Source organism: Trichomycterus rosablanca, chromosome 1 (assembly GCF_030014385.1).
Source record: "Trichomycterus rosablanca isolate fTriRos1 chromosome 1, fTriRos1.hap1, whole genome shotgun sequence".
Taxonomy (NCBI): domain Eukaryota; kingdom Metazoa; phylum Chordata; class Actinopteri; order Siluriformes; family Trichomycteridae; genus Trichomycterus; species Trichomycterus rosablanca.
Window position 1 is genome coordinate 74,793,095 of NC_085988.1, and position 14,702 is coordinate 74,807,796.

Below are 14,702 nucleotides of genomic sequence, written 5' to 3' on the forward strand. Positions count from 1 at the left end.
CACTAGTGGTCTACTGGTTGAATTGATAGTCTTTTTTCATCCGTCTTTCTGTTTCTGCTTACTGTTGTTTTCATTGTTTTGCTTTTCCGTCATCTGCTAAATCAGTTCTGCATGAACCTTACTTTGACTGCTAAAAACGTGCTCTCAATAAAGCTAATGCAAACCATTGACTTTTTCAGCAGCTGTTTTGCACGATATATATCTTCAGAAGTCATCCAACCAATGAGAATAAAACAGATGAGGAAATGATACAGTGTGGCAATTACAGAGCAAAAACACATGAAAAGTAGAAAATGATTATCAAAGCCTATTTGGATCATATGAATATGTTCCTTTTATATTAATGTTCCTCTGTTTGTATTTTTTATTTAAAGATTAAATATAAAACGGCTATCATTGTTCTCTATTAACTTTAGAGCTACATTGTCCCCATAGGAAGTACAGGCCCTGGGAGTTGGCATGTTTAGTTTTTGTAGCTCCAGACAATTGTATTAAATGATCCATGATTCTGTTCATGCTAGGAACCCTTTAGAGCCTAACAATAAATACACTTATAAAGCATATTAGAGGATATTTTGCTTCAAACTCCTTTCTTGTCAGACAGTTTTTTGGGTTATGTTTGGAGTATTAAAAACAGGATTATCTGCTGTTGCGTTGATCAGTTAATCACTAAACTCAAATTACTAGATCCAGCCCCCATGGCCAAAGACCTTTTGACAATCTGGTCCTAGTTTAGACTGGAGTAAGCTAAGCAACCAAAGGTCAAGCTCCTTTTAGTCTTACATAACACATGCTGTGTTAACCTTTTCAATCAGGTTTCATATTTTTTTAGTATAGCTTTTACTTACTCTGAAGATCTTCATCACCTTTACTAAGTATGGACAAGCTTTCCTAAGTTTACCTCAGATAAACAAAACAAAATATTGGATGGTGCTTAAAATTTTCTGTAATTTTAATATAGGTTTATATTGTCATATACTGGTATAAGGTAGGACAAAAAGCCAATCACCCAGGACCTCTTTACCAATCAAAAGACAATAGGACCTAAAGCACTGTCTATTATCAAAAAAGAAAAATTGAATACAACAGTAAACCATTCAAATTACAATGACTGTACACAATTACACATGAAAACTATTGTTGGTGATGATAATTAAAATAAAGTCTGTGCCTTTCAGCTGTTTGCTTTTCAATCTACACCGACGAGGCATAACATTATGACCAACATAATGTTATGTGAAGTGAACAACACTGATTATCTCTTCATCACGGCACCTGTTAGTGGGTGGGATATACTAGGCAGCAAGTGAACACTTTATCCTCAAAGTTGATGTGTTAGAAGCAGGAAAAATGGACGAGCATAAGAATTTGAGTGAGTTTGACAAGGGCCAAATTGTGATGGCTAGACGACTGGGTCAGAGCATTTCCAAAACTGCAGCTCTTGTGGGGTATTCCTGGTTTGCAGTGGTCAGTATCTATCAAAAGTGGTCCAAGGAAGGAACAGTGGTAAACCGGCAGCGCGGTCATGGGCAGCCAAGGCTCACTGATGCATGTGGGGAGCGAAGGCTGGCCCGTGTGGTCTGATCTAACATACGAGCTTCTGTAGCGCAAATTGCTGAAGAAGTTAAGACTCCATGCCTTGATGGATCAGGGCTGTTTTGGCAGCAAAAGGGGGATCAACGCAATATTAGGAAGGTGGTCATAATGTTATGCCTGATTGATGTATAGTCTAAAGCTGAAGCTGCCCAGAAACAGTGGATGAATAATAAAATGCTAGTGATATTCTAGTGATTAAAGTACTGGACCAGTGATTATAAGGTTGCTGGTTCAAGCCCACCACGGCATTGTTACCACTGTTGGGCCCCTGAGCAAGGCCCTTAACCCTTAATTGCTCTGATTGTATTTAGTGACATTTGTAAGTTGCTTTGGATAAAAGTGTCTGCTAAATGTTAATGTGGTGCTAAAACAGTGGACATGCACGTTCAAACCTATTTTGCTTTTTAAGGGTGGGTGTTGCATAAAATGTCAAAATCTTCTACTGTAGACCATCTAGAGAAGAGGTAGACATGTACTGTGATTTATAACATGTGAACCCATTTCTTTTTCAGGAATCTGGTACAACATCCTCAATGGCTTGGGCAAATTTTCAGTTCTTATCAATGTAAGTGGAATCTTTCAGGTCTTCTTCACACTTTCTACACACTGTACATGAGATTCTTTAAAATTTGGTCTGTGATCACAAAGCTAGCAACTGAAACAAAAACACGTTTGCTGACAGATGTACCAGTAATGGATCTAAAGAAAGCGTTTTCCTCTCTGCTATTACAATCTGGACAAGTACAGCATATATCCCAGTGATCCCAGGCTAAAAGGCTGTAGTGGGGATTATTCTGTCTCTAGTGTAAGATAAATCTGGGATTACATACACTCTGCTTAATGTGGACCAGAGGTATCAGATGCGAACGTATGATGGAATGCTTTGACCTGTCCATGATTTATTTTTTAAAATAAAAATATTAAGGTTTTAAATCTGCTAAATGCTGTAAAGGTAAATGTAAACTGCTGTTTTAGTAGCCTCATAGTAGCTTTTACAATGGACCTTGATAAAATCATGATCTAATCAGGAACATTCCTACAGTTTTATGTACTGTAGTTTATGTCCAAATATACATGAACCCCATGAACTTTAATAGAGGATAAATTGGTCACAATTTAACTTGTTTTTATGCCCATTAGTTGATTCACAAATCTCTGGTACGCTTATTGTTATATAGTTTATTAGAAACATGCGGGAGAAACAAGCTGGGCCTCAGACAGAGTGAAAAGCATGTTTAAGACTGTATATCCTTCAAAAGTTCTGAGAAATTTCATTAGCCGCTTTAGCAGTTGCCCAGATGAGCCTGGCAAATGTGAGAGTGGGGTGGAAAAACCACACACACACACACACACTCAACACTCAACTCAAAGGAAGCTTTATTGGCATGACAAATAAGGACATTCGTATTGCCAAAGCTCAGCTACAGAGAAAGAAAAGAAAAAAAAATAACAGTAAGAAAGAACAAATATATACAAAACAGTTACAGATGCAAAAAATTAAATAGAATAAAATAATAATAAAAACATTGCAAATAGTAACAATAAAAAATAAGCAGACTTTATTTTTTAAGGAGGCTCAGGTCCTTCAATGTATGCAGCAAGATGCTACACATTTTTTACCAGTCTGTAGTGGAAAGTGCAATTTTCTATGCAGCCATCTGCTGGGGAAGCAGCATTAGAGCCAAAGATTCCAAGAAGCTTAACAAGCTTATCAGGAAGGCTGGTTCTGTGCTGGGTTTTGCTCTGGAGCCCCTAGAGCTAGTTGTTGAGCAGAGAATCTTGCATAAGCTGCTCAGTATAATGGACAATACCACACACCCATTACATGACCTGCTGATTAAACAGCAAAGTGCTTTTAGTGGAAGCTTCCGCCAACTCCACTGCAACAAAGAGCACTATAGGGAGTAATTTCTGCCCACAGCTTTGGCAACCTACAATGACTCTCACTGGTGCAAGAGAAGGACGCAGAACCTATAATACCCACGAAAGACAATAAATCTACTACTTGATTACTTGGTACTACCTGATTCACAATTTGCACATGGTACTGTTTTATTTGCACAGCTTTAAATTGCACAATGTCTGTAACTGCACCTTTAAGCTCCCCCCTTTTAGTTTTTAGTTTTTGTTTTTGTTCTGTTAGATGTTTATATTCTTATTTTTTATATTATTATATTTTATTTTATTTTATATATATATTTATATATTTTTTTATATTGTACTTGTATTACATTACTGTCTTAAATTTTTATTCTTTCCTGTACCTCATTGTAATGTCGTTGTGTGATGTTTGTAATAATTAGTGTGATTGCCAAAAGGCAAGCACACTATTGTTATTCGTTTTTTCGTTTTCAATATATTATTATTATTATTCCACCCGTTTTTTGTCCGGCTTTCTTCGTCCGCAATTTTTGAGATATCGACCCCGTTCCAGCGCCAAATCGTCCGGCCCATACGGGAATGGACTGCTTGTATACAGCTTTTGGATCGAACCAACACTGTGCCCACAGTGCCCGTTTTAAGGTGCCCGTTTTGCCCCATTGACTCCCATTCATTTTGAATTTTGAAATTTCGAGCTATCAACGCCGTTCCAACTCTTGATCGACCGGGTCATTAATTAGCGCCCAAATCCAAAGAATCATTTGCATATGCCCATTTGTGTATGCCCATATGCCAAATTTTTGGATAAAAATCTTGACACTTTTCCATAATACACACGTAGTGATGACGTATGCGGCCATCTCGAACTGTTCAGAAGAAAAAACATGGCCGCCGACCCGAAAACGAACTTATTTTGGTCTGTAACTAAAGTATTAGTGATTTTTAAGGTGAAAACGCTACACAGAATGAAATTATAGGCAAGTTACATTTGGCAGTGAGCGTGAAATCATTCGCGTTGCACCAGAACAAAAGATATTTATATCCGTTAGCTCCAATGCTAACGAATGCATTGAAATCAATGGGAATGGCTAAATGCTAAAGTAGGGACCGAAGTCTGAGCACTGTGTAAGTGCACTGTGCCTGAAAGCTGTAAATGAGACACTGCCGATCATAGACTGCGCAATAACATGCCCGCTGCAGTGATAATCACATGTAAATGAATGAGCAGTGATTTGTAAGCAATAAAAACGTGCACAAGTGCATTTATTTACAGGTTTGGCTTTTCAAACACACCCAGAGTGAACTTGTGCTCACACCACAGCTTGTGCACAGATACAGTGGCCTGTCTGGGAGAAAGATAAGGCTGTGTGCGCTCAGTCTGTACCTCATAAAGGTGTCTTTTAATTTAGGGTCGGATACGTGCTCAGGTAATCTGCTGCACTGTAGTGTCTGTTTAGGGCCAAATAACACTGTATTTTACTCTGGACTTTAGTTTCAGTTTCGCAATAATTCAGGTATTTAATTCTGAGTCTTTGTGTAACTTGGTTTATTCTAATTGGGTTTGCAGGTTTCTCTTGTTCCCGAGTCTTTATTGTGTTAGTGTGTGTCACACACACACACACACACACACATTTTGTCCATATAGTGTATCATTTATTTGTAACATTTATCAAATCTTAATCTGACGCAAGAACTTTAAATGATAATTTGTCTTTATTTTTCAGGCTTTTGTCATCTCCTTCACGTCAGACTTCATCCCCCGGCTGGTTTATCAGTACATGTACAGTGAAACTGGCACCATGGACGGCTTCATTGACCACACTCTGTCCTATTTTAATGTCAGTGATTTTAAACCAGGCACAGCACCTGCTGACTCAACAATCACAGTCTGCCGGTAAGCCTCAGTTGCACCCCTGCACCACACCTTTAATTTCATAATATGTACAAACTCAATTCAGGTTTGTAAATCTGTGATTCGTTAATTCTATAAAGGGGGCGGGCCTATTCCAGCTTTTTAATGGGCGCAAGGCACACAGTAACACCCTGGACAGGGTCCAAGTCCATCGCGGGGCAGACACCCATGCAAACACCCATGCAGACACACATACAGACACACATACACACACACATACACACACCCATTCACCTATAGGGCAATTCAGTGTCTCCAATTAACCTGACTGCATGTTTTTGGACTGTGGGAGGAAACCGGAGCTCACGGAGGAAACCCACACAGACACAGGGAGAACATGCAAACTCTGTACCGAAAGGACTCGGACTGCCCCTCCTGGGGATCGAACCCAGGACCTTCTTGCTGTGAGGCGACAGTGCTACCCACCAAGCCAGGGTGCCGCCCTTTCTTAAAGCAAGATTTAAAAATTTAGGCATTTTACTTTCTATTGTTCATAATATTGTACAAAGTTTTAATGAATATAGAGAAATCTTAGTAAGTGTAGGGTAAGGCTGGAAACCACTGTTGAATGTGCATGACTTTCAGGCATATATTGGGATTCTTTCAGCAAGACAGTTTCAGGCCTCATTCTGCATGTGCTACAACAGTAGACAGATTTGTAGACATGGAGTGTGTGTGCTTGACTGGCCTGGCTGCAGTCCAGATCTGTCTTCTGTTGAAAATATATGGCGCATCATAAAGAGAATCAGACAACGGCAACCACAGACTGTTGAGCAGCTCATGTTAATCAATAGTGGGGAAAAATTTTACTTGCAAATCTGCAACACTTAGTATCCTCAGTTCCAAATACATTAAAAAAGTGTAATGAACAGAAAATGTGGTAAAAACGTAACACAGTGGTTAACATGCCTCTGAGTGAGTTGCAGGCATAACATTCTAAAATTGCTTTTATTTTTATATTACAATGAAGTTGATCAGTTAAAACATTGGAAATCTTTCTTTGCAGCTTAATAACGGTTTAAGAAAATAAACAAATTGCAGGTTCCTGACTGACATTTAGTGGCTATGGTTAGAATAAAAACTAAAGAGTAGTAAAGCACACTTTTAGCCACTTCACCTCTTGCTTCATGCCAATGCCAAAATTTGGTACAATAAGAGATGACTTCACATTCTAATTTTAGCGTTGAGCATCTCAGGCATTAATGACCAGAACTGTGTTATTAACCAGTACTTCTACTTCCTACAGCATCTGTATTATATAGGTCACTACTACCTGAAACTGTAACTAAACACAATAACAACCATGCCAGTTATATTTTGTTTCCAGTAACACTTTGAGCAATGTTATAATTGTATATTTTGTGAAACTGCTACACCTTCTGTGTCTCTGGAACTGGTCTGACAGGAAAAGATTACCGCAAGCTCTGTTCACACGGGAGTAAAATTACAAGGTGATACCATGAAATTAAACATTTTCATATGGCTTTCATACCAGTCTGGGACTGTAGAAATGAGAAAGAAAATGTACATCTAATGTCTTGGCTTTAATGTCTTAGTCACTTGCATAATAAACACAAACTAAATTAGAAAAACACTCATCCAATCAGAATTAATATTTAGTCCACTAAAGCATTAAATTGTCTTAATGTACCTACTTGAAAGTGTACATACAGAAATGTAGCAGTGGATATCTTACAACCCTCACATCTAATCCTATTAGTACCCACTTGAATAAAAATGGGCTATGTACTAATGGTAATAATGGTAATAGTAATTCTAACAGCAACAATGATAAGAATAATAATGATAATAATTGATCAATACGTTATTGGGACTTTGGTTAAATATTACCTTGCAGAAATATTAAATTTGCAAGTTCTTTTCCGTTAAAAAAAAGAACATACCATTATTCTTTTTGTTTGGTGCATATATTATTTTACTTCAGATAAAGCCATGTCAAATGCAACTGTCCTTGTACTTTCTGGTTGTTCTACTTTTCGCCACATGACTGCATTTGATAGCTGAGTGGATGGTTTTTGACCTGTGTGTCTAAATTATGAATGAAATAAAAATGGTCCACTTCGAGGCTGTATTGTTTCACTAACTGCAAGTGAATAACTTGACAGCTTAAAAACTAAATGCATGCATTATATATAAATATACAGTGGTACCTTGTAACTCAACATCCCCTAAACTCAAAATCTTTGCAACTCGATGCCCTTCATTGAGAAATTTGTACCCTTAAACTCAACGTTTCCTTTAAACTCAGTGTTCAGTTTGTTTTTTAAAAATGTATTTATTTAATTTCAAATTAATAATGAACAGTCGGTTTGTTCAGCGCTCAGCTTGAGTGGTGCGGTAATACGTCATCAAAGTGCGAATATGAGACGAAACTGCATTTGTTTAAAATAACCGTCAGATTCACTCTGAAAGCATCCACATGTATCTGTGTTTATCTGGATTTTCCTCCTGTTTCACTTTTAAACTTGTGTTACAGCTCGGGGTTCTGAGAAATTGTAAGAATCAGCTTTTTACTTAAGTGTTTTTATATTTGTGTTATTTTCAGTGTATAAGTGTCAAAAACAACCCCATTGTTTTACATAAGCCTAAACGATATGCAAGTCCACGGAACCATGGAACGCATTAACAGGTTTCCCATTCATCCTTATGGAAAAAAAAAAGAAACTCAACGCCTTTTAAACTCAACGCCACTCCCAGAACCAATTGACGTTGAGTTTCAAGGTACCACTGTAAATGAAAAAAGTCTACTATATGGTTAAGCTGTCTAAAGAAAATAATATATAACATATCAGACTCAATTGCACTTCTGAATTGTTTCTACACTCACTGTCAATTTTATCAGCTCCACTTACCTTATATAAGCACTTTGTAGTTCTACAATAACTGACTGTAGTCCATCTGTTTCTCTGCATGCTTTGTTAGCCTACTTTTACGCTGTTCTTCAATGATCAGGACCCCCACAGGACACCTACAGAGGTATTATTTGAGTAGTTGATCATTCTCAGCACTGCAGTGACACTGACATGGTGATGGTGTGTTAGTGTGTGTTGTGCTGGTATGAGTGGATGAGACACAGCAGTGCTGATGGAGTTTTTAAACACCTCACTGTCACTGCTGGGCTGAGAATAGTCCACCAACCAAAAATATCCAGCCAACAGCACCCCATGGGCAGCGTCCTGTGACCAATGATGAAGGTCTAGAAGATGAACTCAAACAGCAGCAATAGATGAGCGATCATCTCTGACTTTACATCTACAAGGTGGATCAACTAGGTAGGAGTGTCTAATAGAGTGGACAGTGAGTGGACACGGTATTTAAAAACTCCAGCAGCGCTGCTGTGTCTGATCCACTCATACCAGCACAAGACACACTAACACACCACTACCATGTCATTGTCACTGCAGTGCTGAGAATGATCCACCACCTAAATAATACCTGCTTTGTGGTGGTCCTGTGGGGGTCCTGACCATTGAAGAACAGGATGAAAGCAGGCCAAAAAAGTAGGTAGAGAAATAGATGAACAGTGAGTGAGCATGTTATGGCTGATCGGTGTATAGCCCTGAAATAGGAGCAGGAACCTTGCTAAAGCCTGACTCCTTACATAGCCATAAAACGTTAGAGAATCTGCTCAGTATGTTACAGCTAATTCAATCTGATTCTGTATAAACTAAATGTTCAAATTCTTTTTAAGGTATTTATTTACTCTGCTACTATATCTGTACCTTCGGGATCTTATAATAACATTCTCACTGTGACCATATATGATGACTTTGGATCCTGAAAAGTCAACATTTCTTATTCCCGAAGTATTTCTTGATTGGTAACGAGAACCCAAAACACATGCTGTGTTTTTTCTCAACTTTTTAATCAGGCTGGATCAGAATATTCAGAGGAGAAAATATACTGTGGCTTGGCTCTAGAGACAGAGTAGGTGTTGTATGAAAGGTTATCCAATTATATTATTGGTTTTCTAAGCAGTCTGCTTTGAATGCTGAATGATGCATTCAGACATCCAACTGTTTTACTCCGAGTAACACCTCAAACAATGTAGGGCGTACATGCTATTAACTTACTGTCAGTTTGCTTAAAATAGCATATGCAATTTTCTATATTTAACTGCCATTCTGTATACAGGTATAAAGATTACAGAGAACCACCCTGGTCTTCTGAGCCCTACCAGTTCTCCAAACATTACTGGTCAATCCTTGCAGCTCGACTGGGATTCGTCATACTGTTTCAGGTAAACATTTTAAAAATTGTAAAGAATACTGCAAAATATTACAGATTGCATAATATTACAGAAGTCCTAAAGTGAGATCTGAAAGGATCAAGATATGTTTTAAACACATTTTGTACCATAGTTACCAAGAAACTGACAGTGCATACACATGTAATGTTGTGATTACAAGAATTGATACAAATTTAGCCAATGTTCAAAGTACCATCATCATTGAGTCTTATGCCTAGTTCACACTACGCGATTTTTGCCCTGATTTTCGCTCACCGACTGGAAAGACTCCCGATTACAAGAGATCCAGTTGTGTAGTGTGAACTGTACAGCGTCCTGACGACTTGGAAAGTCGTGTAGTGTGACACATGAAAACCCTGGATGAAAATGACGGGTTCTCAGGTGACGCAGCGATCCAACACTATAATGCCTATTTCACACTACACGCTTTTTGCCCTGATTTTCGCTCGACGACGATGTGGAAACAACTCGGCGTTCACTCAGGGCTCGAAACTCGGATCTCGATCACTATGTGTGAAGTGTTCAACCACTCAATCTGAGCAGCTTGCCGGTTGCTCACAGACTCAAGAAAAATATGTTAAATATTTAAAGCATGTTAAATATCTGGACCAGCCAGTGATTGTTTGGACGTGGTATCCCTACACCCCTCGTCACTTGACAATCTCGCCTGCAATTTCTCCTGGTGATAGATCGTGTAGTGTTTGACCCCTTATCGCCGATCAGTCGTGTAGTGTGAAAGCCACACCGACTTGAACGACTCCTGATTACAAGAGATCCAGTTGTGTAGTGTGAACTGTACAGCGACCTGAAGACTTAGAAAGTCGTGTAGTGTGAACTTGGCATAACCCACCACTGCTGAGATCTTAGCTCTGTTAGCGCCTACACAGACATGATTGGCTATGTCTGAGGGTGGGTAGGCCAAAGGGATTTCTCTGCTGGCTAGTCGATGGTGCCTGATTTTAATCTCTGATACATAAAGCACACATAAAGTTGTGAACTCATGAAAGCTTTTTCTTTTGTTTTGTAAGACCTGTAAACAGGTCTGTATTTTAGTAATTTCCTTAAATTTTTACCTTGCTATTCCAAACGCAAGAATAGACAAGAATATGAGAATCAAATTTTAAAATAGAATGGATCTTAAGGTAATACGTAATTTTTTTTGTTGTACATTTGGCATTTTGATAATGAAGTAATCGTAACTAGGGATGTCCCGATCCGATCTCAAAGATCGGAATCGGGGCCGATCAAGGCATTTTTTAACTGATCGGTATCGGCTTTACTAAGGCCGATCCTAATCCCGATCCTTTGTTTTACGTCAGCATGTCCTCTGTGTGGAAATAATTTAAATTGTGAAACAAGTCCAACAGTGAAGTGTAATGTCTGTAATGCGAGCGTTTCACGAGCCGGTAGTAGCAGAGCTGCGTTCATTACTGTAGAATTTTACTATTTATATGGTGTGTGAGTCGAGGATCACACCGGTTTACAAAACAATAACTTTTAATCCGAGTATGAAAACTTCCGGACCATAACATACAGCATTACCATGTTACAAGACTGAACGACATCTCAGTATCAAGCACTCTGATTGGCTTAGTTATGTAACCGATCGTCGTAGTGATGCACTTGATTAATAAAGAAATAAATACACGGTATATTCACAAATTGTCGGGAGCATTTAACACTTTATTAACTTCTTCTGTTATGGTACCGAATAGCGGACAGCTAGAGTCATCGTGTTAGCCAAGCACGCTATTCCATGCACTATGGAAGCCCCAAAGGGTCAAAACACACTCACTTTGCGTAGAAACGTCTATCAAACCACTGTCACAATACAACCACAGAAAAGTTTATTACAGTTACAACATGGCAGGCAATTTTTTTCCTACAGCACTGCAGAGCTATTCAGTTGTACTGAGCTATTGTTCATGTCAACATATACATTGGATTAATGTGAATAACTGTAATGTACTTGAAGTGTGCACTGTGTGAACATTATTATCTAGTTCTTATCTAGACAATATCTAGAAAATACAAGTATCGGTTTGAGACTCGGTATCGGATCAGGATCAAAATTAAAGATCGGGATCGGGAACAAAAGAACGTGATTGGGACATCCCTAATCGTAACATTAAATATGTCCTAACTTGTCCTGATTTTGTGTAACCTGGCCCCAGTCCAACCAATTGTTTAAGCAAACTAAAAACAATCCTTTTATTTGGTCTTTACCCAATCAAATGTTGAACAGCATTACTTTCTGCATGGCTTACACTAACACTCGTCTCAGAAAGCTGTAGGTTAGCCATTGCAACAGCATGAGATCAAGCTTTCAACATGTAAATTGTATTTCCCTCTGTTTATAATCCCTGTTCATGTGGTAAGTATTACCAAGTCTCGCTGCCTGTAAACGCTGTAACACAGTGGTGAAATACAGCTGCTGCTGATGAACATAACACATGTGTTTTAGCTCTTTTAATGGGGGAAGAAAAGGTTTTGTCCAGGTGTTTTACCAGCACTGATAATTGTACTGTTTGCCACGTTAGTAAAGGTCTTTTTTATACAACCCCAAATCAGAAAAAGTTGGGACAGCATGGAAAATGCAAATAATAATAAAAAACAGAGTTTCTTACATTTACTTTGACTTGTGTTTGATTGCAGACAGAATTAATTTCATGTTTTATCTGCTCAACTTCATTTCATTTATTAATAAACATCCATTCCTGCATTTCAGTCCTGCAACACATTCCAAAAAAAGTTGGGACAGTAAAGCATTTAACACTTTGTAATGTTGTAATTCCTTTTCACCACACTTAAAATACATTTTGGCACCGATGATACCAAGTGATTTAGTGTTTCAGGTTTTATTTTGTCTCATTCTTCCTGCAAACACGTCTTAAGATGTGCAGCAGTACGGGGTCGTCGTTGTTGCATTTTTCATTATAAAATGCTCTACGCATTCTCTATTGGGGACAGGTCATGACTGCAGACAGGCCAGTCCAGTACCCGTACCCTCTTCTTCCGCAGCCATGCCTTTGTAATGTGTGCAGCATGTGGTTTTGCATTGTCTTGTTGAAACATGCATGGACGTCCCTGGAAAAGATGACGTCTTGAAGGCAGCACATGTTGCTCTAAGATCTCAATGTACTTTTCTGCATTAATGCTGGCATCACAGAAGTTTAAATGACCTTTGCCACGGGCACTGACACAGCCCCATACCATGACAGACCCTGGCTTTTGGACTTGTTGCTGATAACAGTCTGGATGGTCCTTTTCATATTTGGTCCAGCATCCGGCATCCATTTTTTCCAAAAAAGATCTGGAATACTGATTCATCTGACCACAATACACATTTGTGATGGTCCACTGTGTGATGGTCCATCCTAGATGCCTTCGAGCCCAGAGAAGTTGACACCACTTCTGGACATGGTTAACATAAGGTTCTTTTTTGCACAGTAAAGTTTTAAGTGACATTTGTGCATGTAACTGTATTGTAGTGCTTGACAAAAGTTTTACAAAGTAATCCCTCACCCATGTGGTTATATCAGCTATTGTTGAGTGGCGGTTCTTGATACAGTGAATGTGAGTGAAATGCAGGAATGGATGTTTATTAATAAATGAATTAACAATTTGGCCCTTGTCAAACTCTCTCAAATCCTTACACTTGCCCATTTTTCCTGCTTCTAACACATCAACTTTGAGGATAAAGTGTTCACTTGCTGCCTAATATATCCCACCCACTAACAGGTGCTGTGATAAAGAGATAATCAGTGTTATTCACTTCACCTGTCAGTGGTCATAATGTTATGCCTGGTTGGTGTATATTGGTGCTATATATAATTCTGTTCATGTTATCTCTCTGTTAAAAACTGTTAGAATATTGTTCTAATATGTACTTACTTTCACACCAGAACCTAGTGATGTTCCTGGGTGTGCTCGTGGCCTGGGTGATTCCAGACGTGCCCAAGAACATCAGTGAGCAGATTCAGAGGGAGAAGACACTGCTCGTGGATGTCTTCATGAAGGAGGAAAAAGAGAAGCTTCAGCTCATCCACAGCCTTTTTAATAAAGAATCAGGCAATCTTAAGCTACGTTCACCCGAGCCCAGGAAGGTTGCACAGACAATTTCTCAGCCCCAGGCTCCCTTGCCCAACGTCACCCAGACCGATGACGCCCCAGCTGCCTCTCGGCCCCGCACCCGTGCCCGCGCAGCCAGCTTTAGCCAATTCACCCGCCAGGATTCCCTGTCACCCCATCGAGATCTGGGTGCACAAACGGCCGTGTGAACAGGCCGAGAAGGGGTCGGCGAGAGGGAACAGCCGGCCACAATGTCTTCAGAGTGCCCACTTCAGCGTGGAGAATTAGCAGTGGACAAGATGATAGGGCTGAGCTTTTCCACCGAATTATTAAAGGGGGGGTCCGTACAGTGATTCTCACTGAAGCTAGCAAGAAAGGTCATTATATATCTTTCCTTGTACTGTATGTCAGCAGCACATGTCCACAGATGGAGGGGTTTTATTTCTTTTTAAGCTGAGATGTATCCACACCATCCGGGGAGGAGATGCTATCATGGTCTCAGAGTCGAGGCTTTATAGGACTGCTTGAAGTCATCCCATGCACCAGTTGACTAGTGCTGAAACTGAGTCAGAGCAGCATTTCTATCTAAAGGGCCTCACACACATTTCGAAATGTTTTCCCCCATCTGTTCTTGGGCTAAGAGGAAGATTTTTTTTTCTTTTTTTGGCCGGACTCAAAAACTAAAGTGCACATCTGGTCCATGCTCAGTGAGCGATTTGTAAATCTGCCCAAATATAAACTGCTTTGCAAATATGAAATGTAGCAAATAATCACAGCAAATAATTGTTTTCTTTTTATTTTCTCAGGTAACCACATTATTGTAGGCTTCATTTGTTCATTTAATTATTTGACAATTCTTGCTTTAATAGAGAATATGAAACGTCATTCTATAAGAGTTAAGGGAATTACTACACTTTGTTAAAAAAAATGAATACATAAAAGATGTCAAATGTCACTTTCCTATTATATTAT

General features: G+C 39.1%; 1 protein-coding gene across 1 annotated transcript in view; it reads left to right on the forward strand.

Moving 5' to 3' along the window:
• The window catches only part of ano2b (anoctamin 2b), a 94,208-nt gene extending 80,144 nt beyond the window's left edge, over window positions 1-14,064 (forward strand). Inside the window, exons 25-28 of the mRNA XM_063006510.1 lie at window positions 2,109-2,161; window positions 5,202-5,371; window positions 9,545-9,650; window positions 13,565-14,064. Of these exons, the coding sequence (XP_062862580.1) occupies window positions 2,109-2,161; window positions 5,202-5,371; window positions 9,545-9,650; window positions 13,565-13,939 (704 nt within the window). The 3' untranslated portion in view covers window positions 13,940-14,064. The remainder of the gene's footprint in view (window positions 1-2,108; window positions 2,162-5,201; window positions 5,372-9,544; window positions 9,651-13,564) is intronic.
• The last annotated feature ends 638 nt before the right edge of the window (window positions 14,065-14,702 follow it).